This window comes from Gracilinanus agilis, chromosome 1 (assembly GCF_016433145.1).
Source record: "Gracilinanus agilis isolate LMUSP501 chromosome 1, AgileGrace, whole genome shotgun sequence".
In the NCBI taxonomy this organism is placed as follows: Eukaryota; Metazoa; Chordata; class Mammalia; order Didelphimorphia; family Didelphidae; genus Gracilinanus; species Gracilinanus agilis.
The window spans coordinates 222749538-222762601 of record NC_058130.1 but is presented as its reverse complement, the minus strand read 5'-3'; the positions used below and the strand labels follow the sequence as shown (position 1 = coordinate 222762601).

The window sequence follows — 13064 nt, the reverse complement described above, 5'->3', positions numbered from 1 at the left end:
GAGAAAAAGAGAGAGAGAGAAAGAGAGAGAGAGAGAGAGGGAGAGACAGAGAGGAGAGAGACAGAGAGGAGAGAGGAGAGAGAGAGAAAGAGAGAGAGAGAGAGAGAGAGAGAGAGAGAGAGAGAGAGAGAGAGAGAGAGAGAGAGAGAGAGAGAGATGCCGGAGTAGAGACAGAGACGGATGGATGGAATCCAGGACCAAACCAGGCTAGTTAGAGAAAATATCATAGGATGATAGAGGTAGAAAGGGATTTATAAATTAACTAGTACAAACACCTATCTTACAGATGAGCAAATTGAGGCCCAGAACAGTGTCCACATTTAGTGGCAGAGCTGAGATTGGAACCTGTTTCCTAACTCCAAACCCCAGGGATTTTTTATAAAGATTATGGAATCCCAGATACTTCAATATTCTACCACACATTAGTAACCTCTTCCCAGGAAAATGTTACTAGAAGGAAGTTAAAGTAATTTCACTTTTTCTAGGCACCAGCAGGGCAATGAGGGCTTACATCATATCCAGAAGGAGCAAACAATAGCTTGCACTGCTGTGATTTGGAAAGGTTCTGGGAAGTCTCCACACACTTTTCCCAAGAAGAAATAAACCAGTTTCCCCCATTAAAACACAGAAAAAGCAGGGTCTAGTGAATCAGAGCTCTGAATCAGGAGCAGGAAAACCTTAGGGTCTATCTAGTCTCAGCTCTGTCTTTAACTAAATGAGTGAGTTCCTTCAATAAAGTCCACTTCTTGGAGATTGTCACCTCTTCTGCAACATACTTGGGAGAGACTAGAAGATCTTAAGATCTCTCTTAACAAAAATGATTCTTTGATTGCAAATATCTAGTTCAGCGTAAAGAACCTGTGAATTCTAGCTGGCATCTAGCCCTCACTTACTTCCCTCCAATAGAAATAAATAATAACAACCATAGCTAACATTTATATAGTACTTTAAGATTTGCAAAGCACTCTATGTATGTTAATGCCAGTTGGTTCTCCCAATAATCCTGTGTGGTAGGTGCTGTTGTTATTTCCATTCTACAGATGATGAAACTGACACCAAGGAAAGTTAAAGTACTTGCCCAAGGTCACACAGCTTAAAAAGTATCTGAGGCAGAAATTGAACTCTGATCTTTCTGACTCTAAAGTCAGACACTTACTTAGCTGTGTGACTTTGGGTAAGTCCCTTAACTTTTCTCAGCTTCCATTTCCTCATCTGTAAAATGGAGATAATAATAGAACCTACCTCACAGAACTGTTGTGAGAATCAAATGAAATAATATTTGTAAAATATTTAGCATAGTGCCTGACACAGAGTAGGTACTATTTAAAGGCCAGCTATTATTATTATTATTATTATTATTATTATTATTATTAGCCTAGGGTGCCAATCTGCCCCATGAAATGCCCCTTTCTTCTTAGTACCCTCTTCTCTCCTGGCTTTCTGCTACTTTCTAAGGGTATTTCTTGAATGAGCAGTTGCTTTGCATGGATGAGTTGGAGGGTTTCTTTGGGGCTACTCCCGAGAGGCTTACAAAGCTCTCTGGGTTTGATATAAAAAGTCTGTGATTTCCCAAATCCAGATAGAAGTGACCAGCCTGGATGGCAGCGGGCAGCCAAAGAGCAAAGGGAGGGAGAAGAAACCCACATGGGTGAGCTTTGGGTTTTCTGTCTGAACTCTGTTATTCTGATGATTTGAGGAGGGGGGTGGGGGCTTAGGATAGTGAAAGATACTCATAATTCTGTTTATTCTTCCTTGAATCAAGGTAGGATGGAGTTCACTTGAGCGGTTTTTACCTTTATAATACCAACGTCTGAGTATAAATTAGTCTTTCATTAAAACCTAGACATGAATTTAAAAAAAAAAAAAAAAAAAGGAAAAACAGGCCACTAGGTAGCACAGAGAATAGTGCTGGACCTGGCCTGAGTTCAAATCTGGATTCAGATACTTACTATGTGACCCTGGGCAAGTCACTTAACCCTGTTTGCCTCAGTTTCCTCATTTGTAAAAGGAGCCGGAGAAGGAAATGACAAACCACTCCAGTAACTTTGCAAAGAAAATCCCAAATGGGATCAAAAAGAGTCAGGAATGACTGAACAACAACAACATTATTACTATTATTTCTTAGAATCAGGGTATCACTATGCAAAGGCAGAATCTTTGGAGAGGTGCTGGAGGAAGTGGGCAGAGAAAGATGGACCCATCCAAGACCCTCACTTACTCTCTGTGAAATCATCAGCAGCTACTGAGCTCCAGTGTTGAAAAGCCACCAGCAGCAGGGTCAGATAGAAAAGCTGTTTCATCCTTTACACCCCCTTCTCTGCCACCGGTGTCCTTCCTGGAGTAAGAGGCTCAAAGGTGTCCCTTTGAGGTTTCTTCCAAGACTGATTTCTTTGACCCTTCAGCCTACACAAGAGAAGGAACGTAGTTATTGCAATTCATCTTGTCTCTACGACAACCTCTAAGCTCACCCTCTGACCCCATAGTCTATTTGATTAATCAAAACAGATTCCCTTTTAAAATGAGGAAGCAGCAAATCTTTGCAGAATGCTGGTCTGACTAAGCTAGTTGTTTGAAACATAACCTCATTGTCCAGTCCTTATAATTGAAAAGCACCTGGTTTTCCACAGGGCCAGCTTTCTTTTCCTGCACTGGTAAAGTGAGTTCATTGCCTTCCCCACTCACGTCCCCTAACACATGCCCATTTTTGTAGTTATAGATATTTGGAAAAAACAGTTTAGAATGGGAAACATGGGTGATAGAGCAAGACCCATTTGGGAACCTCCTGATGGCTAGAAGAGTCTCTGGGTGAATGGAGAGCAGGGAGATGCTATCCTGAGTCCTGAGATGCATCTTACCTGAGATTGAACAGAAGACTGTCTCAGTTCCCAAGCATTTTCCCCTATATATAAATATACATATAATATATATGTATAACACCAACAGGATAGGAGGCCACACCTCTACTTGGGTTTTTTTTTTCCCCTTAGAGTTTGAGTTTGTTTTAATTGGGGGCATTTCACACTTTGTTTTTCTTTTCTCACCAGGTTGACTTTCCTCATTTGCTATGGTCTGCCCTAAATTAACACCTGGTAGGTTATGCCCTTGTCTCAAAACAGAAAGGTGTCGACTTTGTCCCTTTGAGAAGGAAGTGGCTGCTGTTAGAGATTAACCCAGGAGGTAGTGCCCAGGCTCCTGGCCATCCTCTCTCAGCCACCAACAAGGGTACAACGGGCACAGGTACTAACCCCTCATGTAGCCCTGAGGCATAAGCAGGTGAGCTTTGGACGTGCCTTGAATACCAACCACTCTGGCACCCACCTGGCATTCTGTCTAGACTGAGCAAGTTCCAGAGCTGGAGGCTGTTTCTGTGCTTCTATCGGATGTGGTGGACCCACACCCAACTACCTGCCCCTGGGAGCTAGGACATAGTGACTTGCCCATGATGGCTTATAGCTGGCAGCTGGCGTTGACTTTTCTCAGAATGTTCATTCTCCTCCTCATCAAATTGCCCCATGAGATGAGTTCCACCCCCTATTAGTTCCACACCAAAGCATCTAAGGTGCCAGGAACATTCACACATGATCGTGGGATTTATGGCCTTTTAATCAAAAGTTCCAGCAGGCAAGAAGAAGTCTGCCACTCATCCAGAGGCTCGTCCTTCCTCGAAGTGACCTTAGACAGCTTTAGACTTCCTCTCATGGAGTAATCATGGCCAAAGAGCAGTCCACTAACTGGAGTCATTGTAAGGGATGACTTGTGATGAATTTGATTAACCAGGAGGCTCCAGGGTAAGAGTAATCCCCAGGTAGATGCTGGAGCTCCAGAAGAAGCAGTTCATTACCTCTAAGGACTATCCTAAAATATTTGAAAAAAGGTTTCAGTTCAGTCATGTCAGGCTCTTCATGGCCCTAGGGGAATTTTCCTGGCAAAGATACTGGAGTGGTTTGCCATTTCCTTCTCTAGTTCAATTTACAGATGAGGAAACCAAGGCAAACAGGTTAAGTGACTTGTCCAGGATCACAGAGCAAGTCGGTGTCTGAGGTCAGATTTGAACTTGTCTTTCTTACTCCAAGTCCTATACTTTATCCACTGAGTCGCCTCACTGCCCTCAGCACCACTTTGCCACAGTAAAAAGTTACTGTCTTGGATTTTGTAGTGCTTAGAGGAAGGCTTTCCTTCACTCTCAGCTCCATCATCATAGGATCATGGAAACCAAGACTTGGATGGTCTTAGAGAGCTTTGAGTCTGATTCCGTTTCATAGATGGGGAAACTGAGGCAGACAAGAGATTAACTTGCCCAGACTTTCATAGCTTGTATCTGAAGAAGGATTTGAACTCGGGCCTTTCTGACTTTAAGTCAGGTATTCTAATAAAGCCTTTCCTGAGGAGTCCACGTGGCAAAGACAGATTTGGCAGCATAGGCTCAAGACAACAGACGGTTAGCTGAGCCAAAGTTGTCAGGAAGGCAGAAGAGGCAGAAGTAGCTGCTTCAGGGAAGATCATATAATCATGCATTTAGGATAGAAGACATTCAGGTCCAACCTTCTGCTTGCTTGCTTGCTTTTTTTAAAACCCCTACTTTCTGTCTTAGAATCAATTCTGTGTATTGGTTTCAAGGAAGAAGAGTAGTAAGGGTTAGGCAATGGGGGTTAAGTGACTTGCCCAGGGTCTCATAGCTAGGAAGTGCCTGAGATTAAATTTGAACCCAGGACTTCCTGTCTCTAGACCTGGATTTCAATCCACTGAGCCACTCAGCTGCCCCCAACCTTCTCCTTTTACTGAAGAGAAACTGAGTCCTTTCAGAGAAGTTAAGTGACTTTTCAAAAAGTGACTTTAGTGTCTTCTCTAAAGCCGCAAAAGTTGGTAGATGGCAGAACTAGAACTTGAATCTGGAACAGACAGGTTTGATTATAGAAGAATAACAAAAAGCAATTCATACAGGACAAAAAGGAACTTGCAATAAATATTTGCCATACATACTTTCAATAAAAATCTGATACAATCCTCTACTGAAATTAGAAAAATTACTAACTGTAAAATCCTCTACCTTTCAAAGGGTAAGAGATCAAAGGACAAGGGATACAATGGACAGAGCACTGCTCTGGAGTCTGGATCTGAGTTCAGATTTCACCTGTGACATTACCTGTGTGACCTCGGGCAAGTCACTGAACTGGTATTCCCAGTTTTCTCATCTATAAAAAGAGAATGTTGAACTTGATGGTCATTGAGGTTCCTTTCTGATATAAATCTATGATCTTAGGGATAAGCAGTCCAGAAGTCACTACCTATGTGCCATTCATTTCCTTAACCCTAGGGCCATGTTAAGGCAGCTACATAGTACAATGGACAGTGCTGTGCCTGGAAATAGGAAGACATGAGTCAAGATTCAGCCTCAGACACTTACTAGCTGTGTGACCATGAAGAAGTCACTTAATCTTTCTTTGCCTCAGTTTCCTAATCTGTCAAATGGGGTTGATAATAGCACCTATTTCTCAGGGTTTTGTGATGATAAAATGAGATATTTGTAAACTGCTTTGGAAACTTTCAAGCACTATGTAGATGTGAGTTATATCATCATCATTATTATCTTGTGTATAATCTAAGAATGGCTATTTCAGAGAGATGTAACCCAAACTGGGTCTGAAAGTGGTACAAACTGATTGTCACCCTATTTGGCCAAGGATGGCAGAAAGGCTTGCCTGTTTTTCTATGTGAAACACCCTCCCTGAAAAAGGAGATACTTACCTTTGGAGTTTAAGAATAACGAAGAGGATAAAAAAATTGAAATAGCGGCCTCTGGGCAAAAAGAGAGAACCTCCATCCCTTATAATAATAAAAAGTACCTGCTTCCTTTACAAGCCCACTTTGTGCTTTGGCATTTAAGACTTTATTGGTAATTATTGGGTATATTCTCCAAAGGATCTCACATATCCCACAATGTAGCATTTAATTTTTATTTTTTAACCCCTACCTTCCATCTTAGAATCAATAACTGTGTATTGGTTCCAAGACAGAAGTGTATCAAGGGCTAGGCAATGGGGGTTAAGTGACTTGCCCAGGGTCACACAGCTAGGAAGTGTCTAAATGCAGATTTGAAACCAAGACCTCCCATCTCCAGACCTAGCACACTATCTGTTGAGCCACCTAGCTGCCCCTATAGTATAATATTAACAGCAACACTTCATATAGTAGCAAAAAATAAAAATAATGAAAATAACAAAATGGCTGCTGAATAAATGGGAATTGTTTGAAGAAATTTTGATACGTAAATATATCTTATAGGGAAAAAATTTTTTAAATGTTGGAAACTATGAAAAGATTGGTATAAATACAATTACCATAATAAGGTAAACAAAAAAGGAAATGCAGCCAAAATCAGGTTGATTGCAAAGACCAATCTTTGTTCCTTCTAATGGGATATTTGTAAAGCACTCAACACAATGCCTAGCACATAGCAGGTAATTAATAAATTCTTGTTCCCTTCCTCTTTTTTGTCTGCTCTTCTCTTGATGGCAAAGTGGGAGACCACGGGTACAGCAAGTTGCATACACTGTTAGGCAAGGTTGTTTTGCAAATCAATTTTGCTCAAGTGTTTTTCCATATTAGGAGAAGGTTCCGTGGTGTATGGATGGAGGTGATATAACTATGGTGCAAAAAGCAAAAGGTGTCATTAACACTTAAAAAAACAGTTGGTGACTAGGTTGGTAACCAAATATGCCAACTTTTGGCCATGAAATAAATGTGTCTCCATGGTTCCAACAGAGCCAAATGTAAGTCATTCTCTCCAGAAAGCATCATCTAATATCTAAACAATTTTGAGACTATCTCAGCAGGCAAAGTTCAACTCTTTGGCTACTTTGGCCTTAGAGGCTGTGACCCCAGTATTGGGCAGCTCTCTATCACAGCAACTCCAAAAGGAAGATGGGCCTGAATTTGAAAAACAGAAATTGGTATAAGCTGACTGTAAAGGAGACAAGGACAAACGGGGATTTTTTTTTTATTCTGGAACTTTATTAATATTTTCCCTTAGAATATTTTTACTGAAAATTATTCAGTCCTATGTGTTATATGGTTTGCAGATGAAGCATATCTTTCTTCTTAGACTTAAGGGAGTCACAGTTCTTCCTTGATTTTCCCCCAATCTTGAACAGAAAGATCCTCTTTCTCATCAGGCTCTTCTTGCTCAAAAGACCACTAAATCAAAGGATAGGGAGTTAGGATATGGAAGGTGAAGGAAGGAAGGAAGGAAGGAAGGAAGGAAGGAAGGAAGGGAGAGAGAGGCAATGATTTATTCTTATTGCAAATATTTTTTCATATTGTTAAAGTCCCTCTATTAGCACAACAACAAAGGTTAAAAAACATGTATTGAAAATGATACATTTTCTAGGTACACCCAGACAAGATGGTGAATGGTGAATACATGTTTGTTACAAAAATAATAAGATGATCTCCCACACTTAGACATATTAAAGACATATTAGACATGAGTGGACACATTTATTCACTCACATACTCACATAAGACACACACATTTATAAGGAATGAACTGAAAACTTATGTCTCCTATTCTCAAATATCTCCCTTCTCTCTTCTATCTTTCCTGAAATTCTACCATTTGGGTATTTATTCTTTGGAGTTAAGGAATTATTGATTTGGGGAGATGTGTTTTAAAATGGAAATACAGCCAGGAATAATAACAGATGAAACCACTAACAGTTATAAACAACTTCTTGTGAATTTGAACAACTTCCTCTGAGAGAATTAGTGCAAGTTATTCCTCCTCTTCCTCTTCCTCCTTTTGTGGTTGTTCAGTCATATCAGACACTTCATGATTCCTTGGCAGTGATATGGGAGATGTTTTCCATTTCCTTCTCCAGCTCATTTTACAGATAAGGAAATGGAGGCAAACAAGGTTAAGTGATTTACCCAGGATCACACAGTTAGTAAGCCAACTCATGTTTATAAGTTTCATTCTTTTTACAAAGCCATCTACCTACACTATTTCATCTGATCCTTACAATTCTGTAATGGATGTATAGTAGGTATTTTTGTCCCCATTTAACAAATGAGAAAACTAAGGCTTAGAGAGATTATTTATCCACAGTCCCAGAAATAGTAAATGGCTAAGTATCAAGACTTTAACAAAGGTCTTTTGCCCCTATGCTCAATGGAATAATTTTTTAGGTCTGCATATGGACAAACCCAGGTTGGGTACTACAATGAGGAATTCATGATCTTAGGGGATAGGGCTGGGAAATTGGAAGAAAGCTGAGAAAATGGAGATGGAGAGGACAATCAAAACAAATTTTGAAGATTTCAAGGGTCCAGTCTTACACATATATTTAAATTACATGGTAATCTAAGTTTGTCTTTCGCCATGAAAAGACCCCATTCTTGGAGATCCATCCTCAGAGTCATAACTAGGAAACCTTTCCCTTACAGCTAAAATAGTTGGTGGAGTGTGGATAAGAAAGCAACCCAGAGGACATTTGGGGTTGAATTTACTGCTGGCAAAGAAGTCAGCCTAACCACAGGTACCTTTAAAAGATATATAGGAAGCTAATTCTTGGATCTTTTTACTTAACAAGGTTGTCTGAGCCAGGAACTGTGCCCTAAATCATATAGTAAAGACAGCAGCAATTGTATCTTTCCAAGCTCCCATCTAGCAGGAAAAAGGGTTTAAAAAGGCAAACTATAAGAAAAGGTCATTTACAGAAGGAGTTGATGGAAAGATCAATTTAAAATTATTTCTGGGGTCTCTTCTAGCTCTAAGTCTATATTTCTATGAATCCTAAAGAGATACACTTCTCCCTTTCCTGATCTCCATCCCATGCACTACATCAATTGGTAACAGCTTCCCTTTTATCTGTTATGAATTCTCTTTTTTTTCCTCTTTGATCTTGGTGATTTGATTTCCTTTTTCTGTTCAGATTATCTAATGGCTTCTCTACTTTAAAAATAGCTTCTAGATGTATTTACCTATGTATTGTACTTTATGTTTGCTAACAATTTTATTTATTTTTTCTCTTTCAAAATTCCTATTTTATATTGGATTGGGCATTTGTAGCTTTTAATTATTTTAGTTGTTTTGATTTTAAAATTTTTTCTTTCTTTTGTTGAAAGAATTAGAGATATACATTTTCCCTTAAAGACTGCTTTGATTGCATCCCCAAAACTTTGACATACTTCTTATCATTTTAGTTAATAAAGTTATCAATTCTTTCTGAGATTTCTCCTTTTACCCACCAATGATACAAGGTTAAATTATTTTGTGTTCCTTTGCCTTTTAATCTTTTCTTCAAAGACCATTTACTATTCACAACTTTATTGAGTTATAATCAGAAAAACAAATGTTTAATATTTATACTTTTCTAACATTTGTGTATGAGGATTTTACGTCCTAGCAAATGATCAATTAAGTTGCCATGCACAACTAAGATATATATTTTTTCCTTTCTATTTCCATTGAGAAATCCTCAGAAATATAACATGTCGACCTTTTCTAAAATTCTATTTAGATCCTTAACTTTTTATTATTTATCTTTTTGTTAAATTTGTTCTGAAAGGTACACATTGAAGTATCCAATTATTGAAGTTTTGTTGTCTACTTCTCCCCTGATTCAGTTAACCCTTCTCCTAAATACTTAGATGCTTTGCCATTTTGGAGCTTATATACTAAGAACTGATATTACTACATTAACTGTGCTTTCTTTAAGCATAATGTGACTTGCCTACATACTTCCATTAGCAATGTCTATTTTTACTGTTGCTTGTCTGAGTTCATGATTACTGCTCCTTTTTTGGTCAATATACATGAATAATACCAGAATAAAAATTCTGTTCCAACCTCTCATTTTAACTTTTTATGAATCTTTATGTTTCAGATGTACTCTTATAAACAACATACTGTCAGATTCTTCAAATTTGGCCTCAGACCCTTACTATGACCCTGGGTAAATCATTTAACTCCTGCCTGCTTCAGTTTCCAAAATTGTAAAATGGGAATGGTTATAACACTTTCCTCCCAGGGTTTCTACAAGGATTAAATGTGAAAATATTGATAAATCACTTAACTTTCAGAAGGTACACAAGAAAATCCCAGTGTCCTTTCTTCCAAGAGACAATGCCATTAATCCTCCAAATATAAACCAATTACATGGTTCTGTATTTTATACAAAATACTCATATCTTACATCACCAAAAATAATCTATGAACACTTAAAAGAAAACAATATATTGGCTTAGGAACAAAATAGGTGTCTCCAAAAGTCTCAGGAGAATAAAGAACTTATTATCAATTGATAATTATTGAATAAGCTTTCCCAAAGCACCATGGCATCTATACTTCTTTTAGTGATTATGCCAGTCTTTGATTCAGTTTCCCAATTATGACTTATTCACATACTCCAAATAGTAAAAAGAGACCCACATTCAGTGAGAATCTTAACATTTTTGAAGATTGTCTGGAAAATTGTTCTCTCCTTTAGACATTCCTTTAACACAGGATGAAGTGCTGGTCACTCCTATTGTCCTCTCTACTCTTGGAAATGTCCTGAAGGTGCTTTCAGAGAGCCTGCAGAAGATGAGTTCAACCCTAACACCTTTATCCAGTTACAAAAGGCAGAAATTTTAACTACTTGAATTGGTTTATTCAGTTGTTTTCAGGTATTACTGACTCTTCTTGATCTCATTTGGATTTTCTTGGCAAATACACTGGAGTAGTTTGCCATTTCCTTATCCAGCTCATTTTGCAGGTGAGGAAACTGAGGTAGAGTTAATTAACTTGCTAGTAAGTCATTTAGTAAGACACAGCTAGTAAGTATCTGAGGCAAGATTTGAACTCAGGATGAGCACTCTTTGTGATGTCCTTTGTGAGTGTATATGTATATGTGTGTACATTTAAAAACATAGTAAAGCATGTACACACAAATATATACAAGTATAGCATCCTACAATCATTGAAATTGATTCTGAACTTATTTAGTTTATTCCTTTATGTTAAAATAATCAATATACCTAAGCCAGTCCTTGATGCCAGAGAAGAAGAGACCATGATATTGACCAGAGGTCTCTCCTACTGTGCAGTAATCACTTTATTACCTTGTTCCTGCTATCCCTAAGTTGGGAATAATAAGATAAACAGAAACAGCCTTTACCTCCTCTGATTCCATTTGAGACTTGATTTCTTTTTCCACAAAGTTAATAAAGGCATCCAGGGTATATTCACCATCATATGGTACAACCTAGAGAGAAAGAAAGGCAAAACAAAAGATGGTGGTTGGTCTTCCTTTGCATTTAAAGGAGGAAAACAAATTATATTACCTAAGTACCAAAGGGATTTGGAGTTAGAAAGGGCTTAAACATCATCTCATCAAAAACTCTCACTTAAAGAAGATGAAACTCAGGTTGAGAAAAGTTAAGCAACTTGTCCAAGGTCACACAGCTGGTAAAGAACTGGATCAAAATTTGAAACATGTCCTCTGATCCCAAAACCAGTTCCCTCTTTCCAAGGTAATATATTCGTTGGCCCAAGAAATATCACATGATATGGTAATATCGCTGTTTGAAGCTTTAATATCTTTGGAAGTATGAGTGTTATAAATTTTCCCCAAAAAGATCACTTGAAAGGCTAATTATTTACAATTTTAAAATATCAGCATATTTCTTATTAAAATTCAACATAACCAAAGCTATCCACATTCAGAGGAAGAACTGTGTGAGTAGAAACACAGAAGAAAAACAACTGTTTGAACGCATGGGTTAAGGGAATATTATTGGGGATGTAGACTCTAAACAATCACCCTAATGCAAATATTAATAATATGGAAATAGGTCTTGATCAATGATACATGTAAACCTAGTGGAATTGTGTGTCGGCAACGGGGGGGGGGCTGAGTTTGGGGAGAGGGAAAGAACGTGAATCATGTAACCATGGGAAAATATTCTAAATAAAAACTAATAAACCAAAAAATTATTTTAAAAATAAAAATAAAATAAAATAAAATCTATATGTTGCTGTCTAATGAAAAAAAATCAATATAACCATCATCCTTTGCCACATATTACTCTGGTCAGTTTTCAAGCTTTGAAAAAAATCTCAGCTAAACAAGTTGTGGTATATGATTGCAAGGGAATACTAAATTGTGCAATAAGAAATGACACACAAGATGATCACAAAACACCTGGAAAACTTATATGAAGTAATGCAAAGTGAAGTGAGCAGAATCAGGAGAATATGTACACAGTAATAGCAATAAAGTGCAATGATAAACTGTGAATGACTTAACTATTATCAATAGGAAAAGGATCCAGGACAATTCTAAGGGACTCCTGATGAAAAAGGATGCCCACCATCATAGAAGGAACAAATGGCATCTAAGTGCAGTTCAAAACATAACATTCATTTATTTTTTTGTCCCATAAATGTCACACTAATAATAATAATAGCTAATATTTATAGAGGGCAGCTAGATGACACAGTGAATAAAATGCCAACCTGGAATCAGGAAGATGTGAGTTCAAATCCAATCTTAAATATTTCCTAGCTGTGTGATGCTGGGCAAGTTACTTAACCTTGTTTGCCTTAGTTTCCCCATCTGTAAAATGTGCTGGAAAAGGAAATGAAATCCTCCAGTTATCTTTGCCAAGAAATCCCCAGATGGAGTCACAAAAAGCCTGACACAACTTGGAAAATAGCTGATGAATGACCAACCATATAAAAGCTTTACATTTGATCCTTCTGATGCTTTTACTTTCCCCATTTTACAGATAAAGAAAATGAGGCTGAGAGAGGATAAGTGACTTGTCCCAGTTAGGAAGAACCAGAGTTAGAATTTAAATGTAGATCTTAAAGTCAGCACGCTATTCCCGAGAAGCCAAACACTCAGCCTGCCAGTGGGCTGCACGTGGTCCTGCAAGATTCCTGTGTGCAGTGGGGCAGCTGGGTAGCTCAGTGGAGTGAGAGTCAGGCCTAGAGACAGGAGGTCCTAGGTTCAAACCCGGCCTCAGCCACTTCCCAGCTGTGTGACCCTGGGCAAGTCACTTGACCCCCATTGCCCACCCTT

At 38.3% G+C, this 13064-nt stretch overlaps 2 protein-coding genes across 2 annotated transcripts in view; both read right to left on the bottom strand.

Moving 5' to 3' along the window:
• The window catches only part of LOC123249996 (uromodulin-like), a 21901-nt gene extending 18828 nt beyond the window's left edge, over positions 1-3073 (bottom strand). Inside the window, exons 1-2 of the mRNA XM_044679058.1 lie at positions 2856-3073; positions 2213-2403 (exon numbers count right to left, since the gene is read on the bottom strand). Coding sequence (XP_044534993.1) covers positions 2213-2300 — 88 coding nt within the window. The 5' untranslated portion in view covers positions 2301-2403; positions 2856-3073. The remainder of the gene's footprint in view (positions 1-2212; positions 2404-2855) is intronic.
• Positions 3074-7006: 3933 nt separating this feature from the next.
• Positions 7007-13064, bottom strand: part of PDILT (protein disulfide isomerase like, testis expressed) — a 63965-nt gene continuing 57907 nt past the window's right edge. Inside the window, exons 9-10 of the mRNA XM_044679052.1 lie at positions 11157-11243; positions 7007-7194 (exon numbers count right to left, since the gene is read on the bottom strand). Coding sequence (XP_044534987.1) covers positions 7114-7194; positions 11157-11243 — 168 coding nt within the window. The 3' untranslated portion in view covers positions 7007-7113. The remainder of the gene's footprint in view (positions 7195-11156; positions 11244-13064) is intronic.